This window comes from Pan paniscus, chromosome 16, assembly GCF_029289425.2.
Source record: "Pan paniscus chromosome 16, NHGRI_mPanPan1-v2.0_pri, whole genome shotgun sequence".
NCBI lineage: Eukaryota > Metazoa > Chordata > Mammalia > Primates > Hominidae > Pan > Pan paniscus.
Window position 1 is genome coordinate 41,556,041 of NC_073265.2, and position 15,972 is coordinate 41,572,012.

The 15,972-nt window shown below is 38.1% G+C and overlaps 1 protein-coding gene across 3 annotated transcripts in view; it reads right to left on the reverse strand.

The window, feature by feature from the left end:
* Window positions 1–15,972, reverse strand: part of MYO5A (myosin VA) — a 223,767-nt gene that overhangs the window by 14,328 nt on the left and 193,467 nt on the right. For all 3 annotated transcript variants that reach the window (XM_055098616.2, XM_055098617.2, XM_063596646.1), the window contains 4 exons: window positions 14,822–14,915; window positions 8,693–8,839; window positions 6,203–6,357; window positions 1,714–1,803 (listed from right to left, as the gene is read on the reverse strand). In XM_055098616.2, the coding sequence (XP_054954591.2) occupies window positions 1,714–1,803; window positions 6,203–6,357; window positions 8,693–8,839; window positions 14,822–14,915 (486 nt within the window). The remainder of the gene's footprint in view (window positions 1–1,713; window positions 1,804–6,202; window positions 6,358–8,692; window positions 8,840–14,821; window positions 14,916–15,972) is intronic.

Sequence of the window (15,972 nt, forward strand, 5' to 3'; positions counted from 1 at the left end):
ACGCCAGGACTGACATTCTCAAATGCTGATGTGTGTTTGTTTGCTTCCATCATAACCCCCTCCAGTTCTTACTAGCTTTTGAACAATACCTTAACTTGGCAACCTAGCATTTAAGTCTTCCCAATAGCAATGTCAATGAAGCAAATTGGAGGAACTTAACTAAAAAAAAAAAAAAAAAAAATAGAGTGTTTCACTTCTGAAACAGCAGGTTTACTGTCAAACACTAAATTATCTAAATTATCTCTTAACTTCAGTTCATTATAGTCCTATTCTTAAAAACTACACCCAAAGGACATATATAATCTTGAAATAGACCAATTTCTACAGAGACTAGTGAATACATACAAAAAGTTCCCTCTACTCTATTTCGTAGTACCCACACCATGGTTTTCAGTCAGAGGTTAGAAGGGAATCTTTGGTGGTATCTGTTAAAATGGAACTGAATGGGCGGCACTTCTTCCAGTCACTTTGCAGTTTAACACGTTGCTTGCCTGATGCTACGTGATAAAGGCAAGTGCTTACTCTGAGGATTCTCCCTACAGTCAAGCATCTGCCTCCTTACCACCTACTTAATGACTGGTCCGAAAGTGGGGACTGATAGGATGCAGTCAACGACCCCTCTGAGGGATTCTGGTCTGTTGGCCCCATCTTCTCAGGGACTAGGCCTTGCTCATCTCTGTGTTTCCCATCATCTGCCTGTCAGTGCTCAGGAAGTGCCGCTGGGCACCTTCTCTGCTGCCCTCCTGGCAAAGGGATGGGAGGCATGGAGGGCAGTTGGCTAGGGTCATGGGCCCTCAGCGGTGCCAGACCCAGGATCCCAGCTCTGCTCCTTGTGGCCAAGAGAACTTGGGCAAATCAATGAGCCCCAGTGAGCCTTGGCTTCCTCATCTGTAAAACTGGACTATAATTCCTACCTCACAGAGATGCTGTAAGAATTAATGATCATAAATAACACCATATACAGTAAGTGCTGTCTGACACATACTAAAGCAGCCCTTAATAGTCATTATTAATATTCTACATAGTTTTGAAATATTTGAAGTCTATCAAACAACTAATGAACACATCCCCACAAACAAAAACAATAGAGTTTTTTTGGACAAATCGAAAGACATGATTTTTGATCACCCTTTTTTTTTAGAGTTAAAGGATTTTAAGGTCCTCTTATTGTCCAAGAGTATTAATATTAAATTTTTCTTTTTTTTTTTTATACTTTAAGTTTTAGGGTACATGTGCACAACGTGCAGGTTAGTTACATATGCATACATGTGCCATGTTGGTGTGCTGCACCCATTAACTTGTCATTTAACATTAGGTATATCTCCCAATGCCATCCCTCCCCCCAATTTTTGATCACCTTTTAATGTATTGTGGCAAGCCAAAATTGATTAATTTCTTTAAATAGTTCACTATTCTGATATTAGCTCTTGAAATGCCCACTAAAACATACTGACAAAAAGTTTTACTTCTGGTAACTATTCACTGACCAATGCTTATTTTATTTTTCTCTATGCTTTCTCACAATGTAACTGTCATTCTCCAAATCACTGCTTCATAGATAGTGAACATCAAACAAAACAAGAACTTCCAAGCCACCTCTGAATTTGGGTTCCTAAATAAAGAAATGGTTAAACATTTTGTGCTTTTACATTTTTTCCTTAAAAAGGTCAGAGAAAGTATAGCATGCTGGTTTTGTAATCAAGGTTTTCTCACCTCTTCTCCACTGTACTGTTTCAAGCAGTGCAAAAATCGGCATGTGTTAGAGAGCCAGAAGGAGACGGTTTCAAAATCATCACCTCTTTTCTGAAAGAGAGAATAAGTCTAAACTTGCCTTTTCCTTAGGGAAATAACAACCTAAAAAAAATTGAACAGATACCAAAAGACCCATTTCTTTCAGTTACCATTATAAACAATTATAAAAATAAATCACATTACATTGTAAAGTCTTATGTCATTGCTAGCAGAATGTCAGCGACCAGGTTCATCAGTTTGTTGCTTTGCTTGCCATTCACTTTTTTGGCATAGAAAATTAAACTGATGCGAATTTAGCTGTTCCTTTAAGCAGAAAAAAATTCACCCGGCTGGGCGCGGTGGCTCACACCTGTAATCCCAGCACTTTGGGAGGCCGAGGCAGATGGATCGCCTGGGGTCAGGAGTTGGAGACCAGCCTGGCCAACATGGCGAAACCCCGTCTCTACTAAAAATACAAAAATTAGCTGGGTGTGGTGGCATATGCCTGTAATCCCAGCAACTTGGGATGCTGAGGTAGGAGAATCACTTAAATCCGGGAGGCGGAGATTGTAGTGAGCCAGGATTGCACCACTGCACTCCAGCCTAGAGACAGAACGAGACTCTGTCTCAAAAAAAAAAAAAAAAAAAAAAAAAAATCACCCAGCTACAGCTAGCCCAAATTCATGTCCCCCGTGGGGTTAATGATGGGAATCAGAACTAAAAGCAGAAAGAGGAATACAAATATTGTGATAAAGAATATGAAAAAGAATTTGAAGCACTTAAACCCAGACTAGATTAAAAATCTTGTTAAGGGTAAGATAAAATTTCTGAGCTGTGAATCCAGAAATGAGAAGAAGGAAGTCCTGAGCTGGGCAGTACAGTCAGGGGAAAGCTGGTTGGCTCTTTACCAGGACTGGGCCACCGTGGCAGGAAGAAGAGAGACTCATTGTGCCTGAAAAAGATGTGAGGGCTGGGAATACTTCCCAGGGGCTTCATGGCAGACATACTTGGAAGGACTATGCATTTGTAAACTAAACCATTTGGATGAACTAATCCCAGTTTGTATATGGGAAGTCACAGAAATATCAATGTTTGCCTGCACTTTTTCTCAGAAAACCTTGCAAAGGAAAACCAGAATAGTTTACCTAGGACAGGTGCCTAGCATTAAATGGTCTTAGAAGCTAATTTTTTTTTGCATGAAATCATTTATTCCAATAACTCTACTACTATATCACAACAAAACCCAGGTTGTTAGAAGCTGTATGAGAATATCTGCCTTTGGTTTCTTAGCAGCGGCTTTATGCAGTAAAAGTGCACAGGATATATCATGGGGAAAGATGGGTTTCTCATTATATCATTTTTTTTTAAGTAAATAAAATCACCTTTTTAAGAAAGTACAAAATGCCCTTAAATTTTGTAGAATATTCCCCTAAAAAGACTTTAAGAAAAAAAATCCTAGAGGATATCAAACCTAACTAAGTCTTTTCAGCTGAGACAGAATTACTGAGTTCAGGTCCTGACTTTACCACTAAGTAAATATCTGAAAGACCTAGGTATATAGTCTTCCAATGTAGGAGGATTGTGAATAAAATAAATTAAATAAATTATTTACTGCCAGTAAATACAATTTTATTACTTTCCCAAACACAGAAAATCATCCTATAGCTTAAGTGTAGATTTGACTAAAAATAACTGCCTCTTCCAAAAATCTGGATTACAACTGTTCCTAGTGGAGGCTCTGGGCTAAGCTGACAAAGACAATGAATGCAGATTGGGAAACTGTGCTGGTCACTGTCGGGCTATGGGAGAGTGTCACTAAAGCACCAATCTAGACTGTCTTCACTGACGTCTACACAAGTCAAACTGCAGAGATCCTCAGAATAGTCCCAGCTGGATGTAACGGCACCTATACTGAAGAGTTACCAGATAAAGGTGATTAAAACCTAAGGAGAAGACTTCATTCTAGAAATAATCCAGCATCTGTTTTCATTAGTGGGCTCTAGCCTTTGCTAAGCCCCCCACTTTTTTTTTTTTTTTTTTTTTGAGACAGAGACTCTTGCCCAGGCTGGAGTGCAGTGGCGTGATCATGGCTCACTGCAGCTTTGACCTCACAGGCTCGAGCGATCCTCCTCCCTCACCTTCCCAAGTAGCTGGGACTAAAGGAACATGCCACCATGCTTGGCTAATTTTTTTATGTTTTATAGAGACAGGGTCTCGCAATGTTGTCAGGGTTGGTCTCAAACTCCTGGGCTCAAGCAATCCTCCCACCTCTGCCTCCCAAAGTGCTGGGATTACAGGTGTGAGCCACAGCACCCAGCCCACTTTTAAACAAAATAACTCAACAAATACAATTTGAACACTAAGGGTATCCTCTGTCCACATGAAAATGAGATACTCTATATTACTTCAAAATAAAAGAACATTTGCTTCTTTGGAAATTAAAAAAAATATTAAAATAGAACGCCAACTCTTTACCTAAGAGGTTACTAGATTGAGTTTGCCGTAGTATTTTTTGCAATAAACAAGCTGTATTTGATCAAAATTAATAAATCCATGTTAGTTCCTACTCTATCCCATAGAGAAAACAAGTTGAACTCAAAGCTATTTGCAGTTTTTGATTTATTAGAAATGATCATAAGCTAAAAACTGTATGGATTCTCTGCATATCTCTGGCTAGTTATGCTGCTTAGGGCCGATGGCAAAAAACCAGGTGCCAAAGTTGAAACAGGTATGCAACACAAACATACGATTCAAAACTGGGATGTGAGACAAATGCACATTAATTTTAAATGGTATTAAAGAGTGTTGTGTTCTAGTGCCCACTCATTTTTAATCTTTACAGAATTTGGTACAATAGTCAAACCAGATAAGTATCTTCTTGCAATTATTATGAGAGAAAGAAAACTTTATGATTTAGTTTTTTCTCTCTCTAGGAGTTGGCCTAAGAAGTAGCAAAACTTGTAGTTTATCTAAGTACAATATTGCATCAACACACTAAAAATAAAATGAATTATGTTGGGAAGACATTCATCAATTTTTAAATGTTAAATCTTTAGAAACTCCATGCTTTAGTAACCACTGTAGAATGTTAACAACAGAAAGTATCTGCACAATAGGGACCAACAGAGAACCAGCATTTATCAAAAGTTCGCTCCCCAGGGCTGAGGGAGGGAGGAATGGGGAGTTAGTGTTTAATGGGTACTGTGTTTCAGTTGGGGAGAATGAAAAAGCTCTGGAGATGGATGATGGTGATGGCTGTGCAACAATGTGAACACACTTAATGCCACATAACTGTACACTTAAAAATGGTGAATATGGCAAATTTTATGTTATGTATGTTTTACCTAATTTTTTTTTAAGTTCATAAAAGAAGTCTTAGATTTGAAAGAGTCCACTGGCATGTTGACTATCCACTTATCTTTACCCTAAAAGCTCTCGTTAAGTTTGATAATCCGAAAGCAAAGTACCTGGAACATATGATCTTAGCTCCTCACAGCAACACTGAGTTAAAACTAAGCCTGTGCTCACTGTTTCTCTGGAGTCAAGAGGGGGATTATGCAAGGTGACTCAGTGACTACTGAGTTGTGTAGGCTTTCTGCTCAGTTATATAACTTGGCTGTCTTTTCCAAGTCTTTCCTCTCTGATTAGCATCTGTGTGTTGCTTCCCACATGGAACCAGGCATTTTAGGTAACAGGGAAAATTATGGGGTGAGGTGGAGAAAAAGTTGGAAGAAAAATTGTAATGTTTTATCAGACATCTTTTTATATGAATGAGCCATATCTTAAACTTATTTAACATCTATTTTAATTTCAGCATCACGTTCCCTGTATATATGAGCTCTACTAAATATTGTTTAGTTCTAAGTAAAACCTCAACCTATATCTGTCCATGAATAAACTTAGTTTACTGCACAATTAAAATGCAGTTATGTCAAGTTAATTTTGATTACTGTTCAACTTGAGCCCTGTTTTGAAAGAAGCCAGATAGACATGTTCAAGGAAGAATGTTTCTTCCAGTGGAAGTTTTCACTCAAGACTGAAAAGTGGCTGGGTGCAGTGGCTCACACCTGTAATCTCAGTATTTTGGGAAGTTGAAGGGGGAGGATCACTTGAGCCTAGGAACTGGAGACCAGCCTGGGCAACATAGTGAGACCCTGTCTCTACAAAACATAAAAAATTGGCTGGGCATGGTGGTGTGCAACTGTGGGCTCAGATACTTGGGAGGCTGAGCTGAGAGGATTGCTTGAGCCTGGGATTGCACTGGGGCTGCAGTCAGCTGAGATTGCACTACTGTACTTCAGCCTAGGTGACACAGCAAAACCCTGTCTCAAAATAGATAGGTAAGTAAATAAAAATTGGAAAGTTTTAATAACAAGCAACTTAGCTAAACTCTAAGGAAGGAAGATCAATCAGTGCAGATTCTGTCATCATTAACAATTCATGATGAGAATTTTGTTGAACAGGAACTGACCTTCAATACTTTTTTGATGCTGTTAATTGTTGATGTTAGCAACGACCTTACTTTCTGATCATCATTCAGGTAGTCAGCATGTCGAACACACATGAACAGGATATATGCCGGTAATCCTGGAATCAAATTGACTGCTACACCACGTGGCTTCAGTTCTAAAAAAGAAAAAATAATAATTTTATATAACATGGAAAATTTTCACGAGGCATGCATTGTGAGATATAAAAACACAGTTGTCATGTAAGAGTTCAATCATTCAAGGTAAGTAGGTAATATAAAAAGTGTATTTTAATAGCTCTTTAAGTAGAAAAATTCTGGAATGTGGGGCATGTCCATATAATGACAACTCCCAAACTGATATCTCCTGCACTGACTTTTCCCTTGAATTCCAGTCTCACTATCAACTACCTTCTTGATAACTCTGCTCAGGCACATGAAACTAAGCCTCTCCCAAACCAAATTCTTGCTTCTCTAAGGAACCTACTTTTTTGGAAGTTGTCCCCATCTTAGTAAATAAATAGCAGCTCCAGTCTTCCAGTATCCTAGATTACAAACCTCATCCTCATTTTTGACTCCTTTCTTTTCTCATACCACATATCCAATCCATCAACAAACCCTGTTGGCTCTATCTACAAAATACATCCAAAATCCAGCTACTTCTCACTGCTTCTACCAGCTACAGATGTCCCATGGAGGCCACCATCATCTCCTGCTGGGCTGCTGCAATAGCCCACTAACTGGCCTCCCTAATTCATCTCTCGCTCCCCAGTACTGCATTTTCCATACAACAATCAGGGCCATTCTTTCGGAAAATGTTGGTCAGATCATGTCACTCTCGTTCTGAGAATCCTCCAAGCAGCTTCTCATGTCATGCATTTATAAAAGCCAAAATCCTCACCATAGCATAGGATCTGGCCCTATTCCCCTTCCCCACTCCAGCTCACTCTGCTCCAAATGGGTCTCCTTGCTGTTGGTTAAACATGCCAGGTATGCTCCCTGCCCTGGGTCTACGTGCTTACTGTTTTTCTGCCTTGAATGTTCTTTCCTCAGATATTAGCATGACTTGTTAGCTTACTTCCTTTGGTGTCTGTCCAAAGATCACCTTACCAAAGAGTGTGTCCTGACAATTTTACACAAACCAGTATACCTGCCTTCACTCTTTATTCTTTTTACTCCATCATATATTTGTTTATTTTATTTTCTTTATTTCTCCCCTGGAATGTAAACTCTGTAAGACTGGGTACTTCACTTTGCTCATTACCTAGAAAATGCTTGGCACATGATAAGAGTTCATTAAACATTTGCTGAATTGATAAATCTGTTAATTCTTTGCTGAATTGATAAATCTGTTAATTCTATGCTTAAAAACCAGTGGCTCCTTAACATTTTTGCTAAATGAAATTCATGTTGAAACTTAAGCACCTGTGCAACTATATATAGTACTAAGTTTAATGCCAGGAACATTCCATCAGGTATAAGTGCCAATCACATTGCTGTCACCCTGGCACCTGGCGGGAGGAATGCTGTGCAAAGGCTGAAAGGAGAGGTTTTTAGGATTTTCACTTCACAACTTACGGTGTGTACACTCTAATCATTTACCACCACCCTCTAAAAAGTTTTCTTGCAAAGCCAGTGGGCTCAGACCCAATCTTAAAGGCAGTGTGCTGCCCTGAAATGCTTCTTCCACTCTCATCTCATTTATTCTGTCCATTCCTTCGTTAGAATCTTTTCCTTTTTTTGTTTCTTCCCTATTATTACACTGCCGTCCTTGACCTATTTAGTTGCAAACCTTTCTAGGGGAGTAAGGAAAAACTGAAATTCAGGAACCTAAACAGCCTAGAGCAGTTGTGCTCAACTGTGGTTACACTTGAGAATCCCTTAAGAAGCTTTTTATTATTTTTGAGAAAGACTCTTGCTGTGTAGCCCAGGGTGGAGTGCAGTGGTATAATCACAGCTCACTGTAGTCTTGAACTCCTGGGCTTACATGATCCTCCCATCTCAGCCTTTTGAGCAGCTAGGACTACAGGCATGTACCACCTTGCCTGGGTAATTTTTTTTTTTTTTTTTTTTGGAGAGATGCGGTCTTGCTATTTTCCCGAGGCTGGCCTTGAGGGTTTTTTTTTTTTCTTTTTTTTTTTTTAAAGTACTAGACATTGCCAGGCTCTTCTCTCTAGAGATTTTGATTTAACTGGGCAAGAGGGAGAGAGATACATCAGTATGGTTCAAAGCTTCCAGGTGATTCTAATGTGCAGCCAGGGCTGAGAAGACCTGATCTTGAGCAATCCTTGTAGGTGGGTCTGAGGCATGTGTCCCTGCAGTTGGACTGAAAGTGCTTGGTGTGGTCAGAACTCTACTGCAGCACTAGAATACATGGTATGTGATGATGACTAATGAAACCTACGCTGAATATCTCAAAAATTAGTGACTAGTTTTTCCCACCATTAACCCATGTGCCAGAAGGAACTTTTATCCAATGCAGAAAATACTTGCCCAGAATCAGGTTCTTAACAAGCTTTTGCTCATCCTCCTTCTTGTATTCCAGCATCCCTTGGAAATCCTTTTCTTTCCTGGGAATGTTGACTGGTCGGATGGGTTCATCAATGATCTGTCCTGGGGATATGTTCTCCATCTGGCCCACTTTATGAGAAGTAAGAAAGGAGGAGAAAATGTTTTCCATATAAAAAACATGAGAGGTCTCCAAGTTCCTATAATTTTGAATGCATTCTACAACAACCGAAACTTGCCATATTTGCCACTTAATTGCCTTCTCTTAAAATAATTTTTTTCTGTTAAAATTGGGTGAACAGATGGCAAAATTATATGGTAATCTTACTCTGAAAGCCACTCCTGCCTAACTGTAAATTAACATCAAATAACCTTACATGACTCAAAACTTTTTTATATGTAATAAGGCTTACTTGTTAATAAGATTAAATGTCCAAAAAGTAAGTGGTTTAACAGATTTGTTAATTAATTGATACTAATCAGAAATGGTTAAACATATTTTGACTTTAATTCACAGGAGGAACAATCAATATCCTACAAAGGGGCAGAAGGAGCAGAAACAATTCCCCCCCCTTGCTCTTGGCTCAATGACTTTAGCCATTAAAAGCAAAAGAACATTTACTTTAAATGTATCATTACAATCAGTTCAAAACACATACAGATAGCTGGTAGAAGAGTGTTTCTTCATACCACTTGGTCCAAAATGTATTATTTTTCACAAAGGCCTCATATGGCAAAGACCTAATTTTCTCCTGCTATCCTCATTCCCAGAGAAATCATGAACAGATAAACTATCTCTATGTAGTATGATTTCCTAAATGTTATTATTTTTTGTTTATTTCTTTTTAATAGAATGTTAAAAATTCTACTTATAAAGTTGCAATCAATGAAGTACAACCACTGGTTTACAATGCTTTCAGATGTTAAAAATAGTCACTATTGTCAAGGGCAGCAGCTAGAGAATTATGCTAAAGGTTAAAAAAAAAAGTCTCCAATTTCATCTCAAAATTGAGACTTGAGTGGGCAATCCAACAAAAAGTAAAGGGACAAATGAGTTACCACAGCCACTGTGGAGATACACGCTAGTAACCAGGTTTTTTATCCTTTTATCTACAGGGAGGGAGAGTGGTTAAGAGATTTGTTTAAGGGCAGATTAAGTTTGAGTTCTGAGATTGCTGTCAAACAAAATGCAGATCAGATGCAAAAACATTAGAAAGCTTAATATTGCTGACTCCACGAGGTGTCAGTAGTGCTTCTTGTGTCACTCTGGGTAATTTCCTGGGTTAGTTCTGAGAAGCCAGTCCCGCAGGAAGAGGTTATCACAGAGAACATCAGTACCTGCCAGTGCTCTTGCTTATGTGGCATGGAGCCTGGTGACACACCGTCCACCTCATGCTGCAGCAGCACACACTGGGACTATCAGCGCTGAAAATCTGGTTTAGGTGAAGTCACCACCATCCAGCAACACTATGATATCTAAAGAGTGGTCAGATTGTGATTGGACAGATCAGGGCTATGGCCATCTCCCATAATCTAGTTTTTCATATGCATGATCCAGTATGAAAGCCACGGGACTAACTCTAAAGTATATTCTTCCATGCAAGAGAAAAGGAGACTCAAACTGTTTGGTTTTACATAATTTCTGGTGTCAGTTTAAACACAACACCACAAGGACCTCTGAAGCAGCACACAGTGGCCTCTACAGATCATAAACCTGCAGCTGCATGTAAAAAACAAAATTATAAAACCCCTGCCATCTATGCCACTAGTAAATTTTAAGCCGCATGTACAATTCCAAAAGGGGAAACTGGGAGAAAACAAGTTCAACATACTAGGTTTATCAATAAATGCACATATTTGGACTCCATGTAACCCAAAGAGCATATTTTAAACCCACTGATTTATCAAATCTACGACGCTATCGGTTATGAAATACAGTATTTTATGTAACACTAAAAAAATTGCCAACTAAACTATAACCCATCAACAATTGTAAGATACACCCCAATTTCAGAGATGTTGAAATGGGAAACACTGCATCTCAGAATTTGTGAAATACAATGGATATTTTTACTAAGAAAGTTTATGTTTTAAAAGGAAGCTTCACCTTCCTTTTGCAAAATCTCTAACCAGGATATTTTTGGTACTGTATAAAAATGTCAGATAGAATGTGCCATACTCTCACTAAAAACTTTCTCTCTGCCTCTGAATTCTCCCTAGGGACTTAAGTCTTTGCAAAGCTCACAAATGAAATTTAGATGTCAGTTCAACATAACCTTGATTGATTTTGCAATATTATCTACTAATTAAAATAAAATGTTGGCCGGGCACAGTGACTCACACCTATAATCGGAGCACTTTGGGAGGCCAAGGCGGGCAGATCACCTGAGTTCAGGAGTTCAAGACCACCCTGACCAACATGGAGAAACCCCATCTCTACCAAAAATACAAAAAATTAGCCGGGCATGGTGGTACATGCCTGTAATCCCAGCTACTTGGGAGGCTGAGGCAGAAGAATCGCTTGAACCTGGGAGGCAGAGGTTGCAGTGAGCCGAGATCACGCCACTGCACTCCAGCCTGAGTGATGAAAGCCAAACTCCATCTCAATAAATAAATAAATAAATAAAGAGGCAACTAGCTAAGCCTTTTGCCCTTCCACCTTCTGCCATGTAAGAACACAGAGTTCGTCCCCTTCAGAGGATCCAGCAACAAGGCACCTGCCATCTTGGAAGCAGAAACCAGACCCTCTGAACTTGCCAGTGTCTTGACCCTTCAGAACTGTGAGAAATAAATTTCTGTTCTTTATAAATCACCCATTCTCAAGTACTTTGTTATAGCAGCACAAAGGGACTGAGGAGCCCAATGATCCATTCTTCTAGGAAGACCTGAACAAAGACTCTAGTTTCACTTTCTAGATTCTTTATAAACTTGAGGGAACCTTTTTGTCTTCAAAAAGGAAAGAAAATTGGAAAGTTTTAAAAAAATTTACTTTTGGCACCAGGAAGATCTTGATCTCAAGTTTGAGACAATCAGATGAATTCCTAATAAGTAGAAGATTTCTGTGGGAAAATTTGACACAAAGGAGAGAAATCAGTGGCCCTTAGAAGGTATGTGTTCTAGTCCTGCCATCTCACCTGCTGCAACCATGGGTCACTTACAGGCCTTAGTTTTTTCCTCTTATGAAATAACTAATTGATATCTAGAATCCTTTCAGGTCTTAATTTCTTGATTCCATGAAAATTAAGATGGGTGAAAATATAGCACAAAGCAGATCAAATTTTGAAACATTCTCCATTTAGCTATATAGTTTCTGCCAAAAATTATATATGCTGGCATTTTTTTTTAAAGTCTCTGTTGGCTTTTTAAAAAGCCTCCTTAATTAAATGTAGCTTGTAGGAGGAGGCAAGAGTTGTGCTATTTTAAACCAAAAGGATTTAAGTGTGTTGCAATACATTTAAAGAAAAGTATAAGACAACGTTTAGTTATTAGAAAATAACGTATCTGCCTGTATTTTCTGTGTAACAGGCAGATACGAGGATGAAAAGTGTCACCTTGATTCTCTTTATTTGGGGTAGAAGCAGGTACACTGCACTCAGCAAGTGCCCAAGTCACATAAATCTATTTCATTTCATCCTCTAGATATGTATCACTTAACTCAAAATGTAACTCTTCTTAAGAACTATTATAATGTCTTTTTTGTTTGATCTATGAATTGCTATTCTCAAACGCTACTTATGGCTTTACAGCTGTCTGGATAGTTTAAATGATGAGGTTGATTTCTGATTGACAATGGCTTAAGATTAGTAATATCTTAAAATAGTCTAACCCATCTCTTCAACTAAAAAATATACATATCAAAGAAAACTAATAAAAATTATGTAAAACAATGAATGGCTTTTCTGTTTATCAAAATTTACTAAAGTATGGCAAAGGAATCATTAGGAGTTGAACAAAAAAAGAATCTCACATGTTAATACACTTAAAAACTGTTTTTTTCAAACAAATACTCTGCTGTCTGATTATCATCTCATGATATAATTGGTGCAAAGTGCAAAAAGTTCTCTGAATAAAGATTTTTAAGTTCTGCCAATAGACATTATAGCTCGTGTGTGTGTGAGTGTGTGATGTGGAGGCTCAAATTTTAATGTAATATATGACTCATGTAATGCTAAAGGATTATATATAAAGTGTGACTATAAAATAATCTTTCTGATTTCTAAACAAATATTTCAGTATTTGTACATCCAACAGAGTAATATCCTTTACAAAGTAAATGTCCATGTTGCCATGTTATAAATATTTCTGAAACTTACTCATTCACTCAGCAAACATTTATGGAATGATTATGAGATAGGTCAGACACTATGCTAGGTGCTGTGAAAGCAAAGGGAAACAGAGATGTTTTCTATGCTCAGGAAGCTCAGAGTCTATTATGGAAGCCAGTAATTCAAACAGAAAAACTGCTAAAAATATGACATAGTGAAGACCATAAAAGATGTCAGCCAAACTGTGGTACACAGAGAGCAGAACCATAACGTCTGTCTGGAAATCAGGAAAGGCTGCTCTTGAGGATGTGACATATGACTCTGGTCTCAAAGGCTGAGCAGGACTTAACCAGGAGAAGCAGGATGACCAAACAGAAGGAGCAGTTATGACAAGGCCTGGCATGTTGGAGGAATGAAAACCACACTTGGAGTTAATCATGATAGATTCTTTTGAACATCCTCAGTGATGGGGAATCTTCACTGTTTGAACCAAGCAAGAATTAGATGCAGAATGACAATGAGAGAAAATGATTAACCGTTCACACAGGTTTGAAGGCTACTCCAAAGAGTGTCTTAAAATCCCTTAAGCAGTGAGAACATTGAAATAAGCTTAAAATTTGGCTTTAGGCTGGAAGCGGTGGCTCACGCCTATACCCAGCACTTTGGGAGGCTGAGGCAGATGGATCACGAGCTCAGGAGTTCGAGATCAGCCTGGCCAACATGGTGAAACCCCGTCTCTACTAAAAATACAAAAATTAGCTGGACATGGTGGCATGCACCTGTAATCCCAGCTACTCAGGAGGCTGAGGCAGGAGAATTGCTTGAACCCGGGAAGCAGAGGTTGCAGTGAGCCGAGATTGCACCACTGCACTACAGCCTCAGCGACAGAGCAAGACTCTGTCTCCAAAAAAAAAAAAAAAAAAAAAAAGGAGTTTGGCTTTAGCCTTGTTCACTGCTAGATCCCTGTACCTACAACTCTTAACAAATAAACACATAAACACACTAATAGAAAAGATAAGATCCATTTGTATATAAATAATAACAACAACTGATATTTGGTTATTTCTCAAGGAATTTTTTCATCATCATCATATAGAAATCATGAGATGTTTTTAAAAATCTTATTTCTTTATCATCATAATTCATATTTTTCTTTTTTACTTCTCTATTTTTCCTCCATTAGACTGTAAGTTCTTTGAGGACAGACTCTATCATACTCATCTTAGTATCCCTAATACTAAGAATAATGATAGTGACTAATAACTAAGTCGCATGAAGCATTTTTACTATGCGTCAGTAACTTTTCTAAGTGTAATATACTTATTAGGTTGATGCAAAGGCATTTGCAGTTCCTGCCATTAAAAGTAATTGCCTTTGGACCAACCTAATAGCTCATTCAATCCTTATAAACCATGTCAGATAGATGCTATTATCTTTCTAATTTAACAGATGGGAAAGCACAGGCATACAGAGGTTCAGAAACTTGCCCAATATCATATGATTAATAAGTAGAAGAGCTAAGATTTGAACCCAAGAAGCTTGACTCCAGAATCCACATTCTTAACTCCTATGCTATACTGCCTAGCACATTGTCTGGCATATAGAAGATACTCATTAGATGCTTACAGAGTAAAATCTGTAAATTATTACTACCCATGAAAAGAACATTTTTCCTCATCTAAAAATGTAAATTTCTACTCAAAAGAGGTTAGGTTTGCCAAAAGTCATATTTTGTTATTATCCTTAATATTTGCATGCAAACCTCTATTAGGCCACTTATATAGCCTAGTCTTTAGGCCAAGACTCATACCAAGACTCAGTGACCGTCTTGAAAAAAAGGTTTAAATACCTTCTAGTTCACCAATTTTTTTGGCAAATACTTTCAGTTGTTTTTTCAGTTTACGGACCGTCTTATCCTGTTTTTCAAGTTGTTCCATCAAATCCTAAAGATCAAGAAGAGAAATATATTAGAAAAATCGAAACAGGCCTTCTAAAATGCATCAAAGGAAAATAGACACAATATCACAGAAACAACACGTTAGTTTTACATAAAAGCTCCAGAAGAGCTCATTGGTGGAGCCACCACCTGGCTAAAATTGGCAGGCATGGGAAATGCAGCTACAATAAAAGCCGTATGTTAAAATATACAACGCAGTAAAATCCTTTACAGCGTGATGGACAGCAGGCTCACTGCAGAGTCTTTCCAGTAGACTCCATGTGGGAAAATCAACTGAATGCTTTGTAGAATGTATTGGTATTCCAGTAGAATGCTTTCTTTTAAAGGAGGACTGACTAGGCAAAAATAAATTTTGATGAATGCACAAAAAGGTTTGTGGAAAGAATGGTTGAACTTAGGTAGGAACTGACACTCCCCATGTGTGAAGCACTGTCTCTATAAGAGCCACCCTATGAAATTCTAAAATTAGCCCTGAAACTTAAGAATAGTTCAGAAGTTTTGGGAATTAAAAGATAAGTTGAAAAAAATAATCACAAAGAACAGGATAAAGAGTGGTCTGCTTACCTAGGACCAAAGTGGCAAGTGGCATAAGGCATCTATAAAATCTTGCAGGTGATATAATTTTGCTTATACAGAAGAAAGGGGTATTTATGAATGCTTTATGCAAAAACAGAAACAAAAGCAGTACACTTAAGGAGGAAGGTAAAAAAAAACATCCATGATTATTGGCTATTTAATAAAGAATTTGCTCAAATGACAGACATGGTTAAAAACTCAATCAAAAAGAAAGTGGACAACAGTAGGCTCAGTAACAGCTTAGAAGGGCTATGAGTCAGCAATGTGTGTGGTCTGTTATTCAGGTTATGGAGAAGAAAGGCATTCCAAATACAAATATTCATTTTCCAGTTTAGACAAGAGTAGATTTAGCGACTAGGCCAACCATTCAAGGGAACAGTTGCTATCTCTTCAAAGCGTTAAGTTGTACTTCTTGGATTTTACGTGACCTTTCAAATCACATTTTGCTTCCATCACACTGTAAGCCT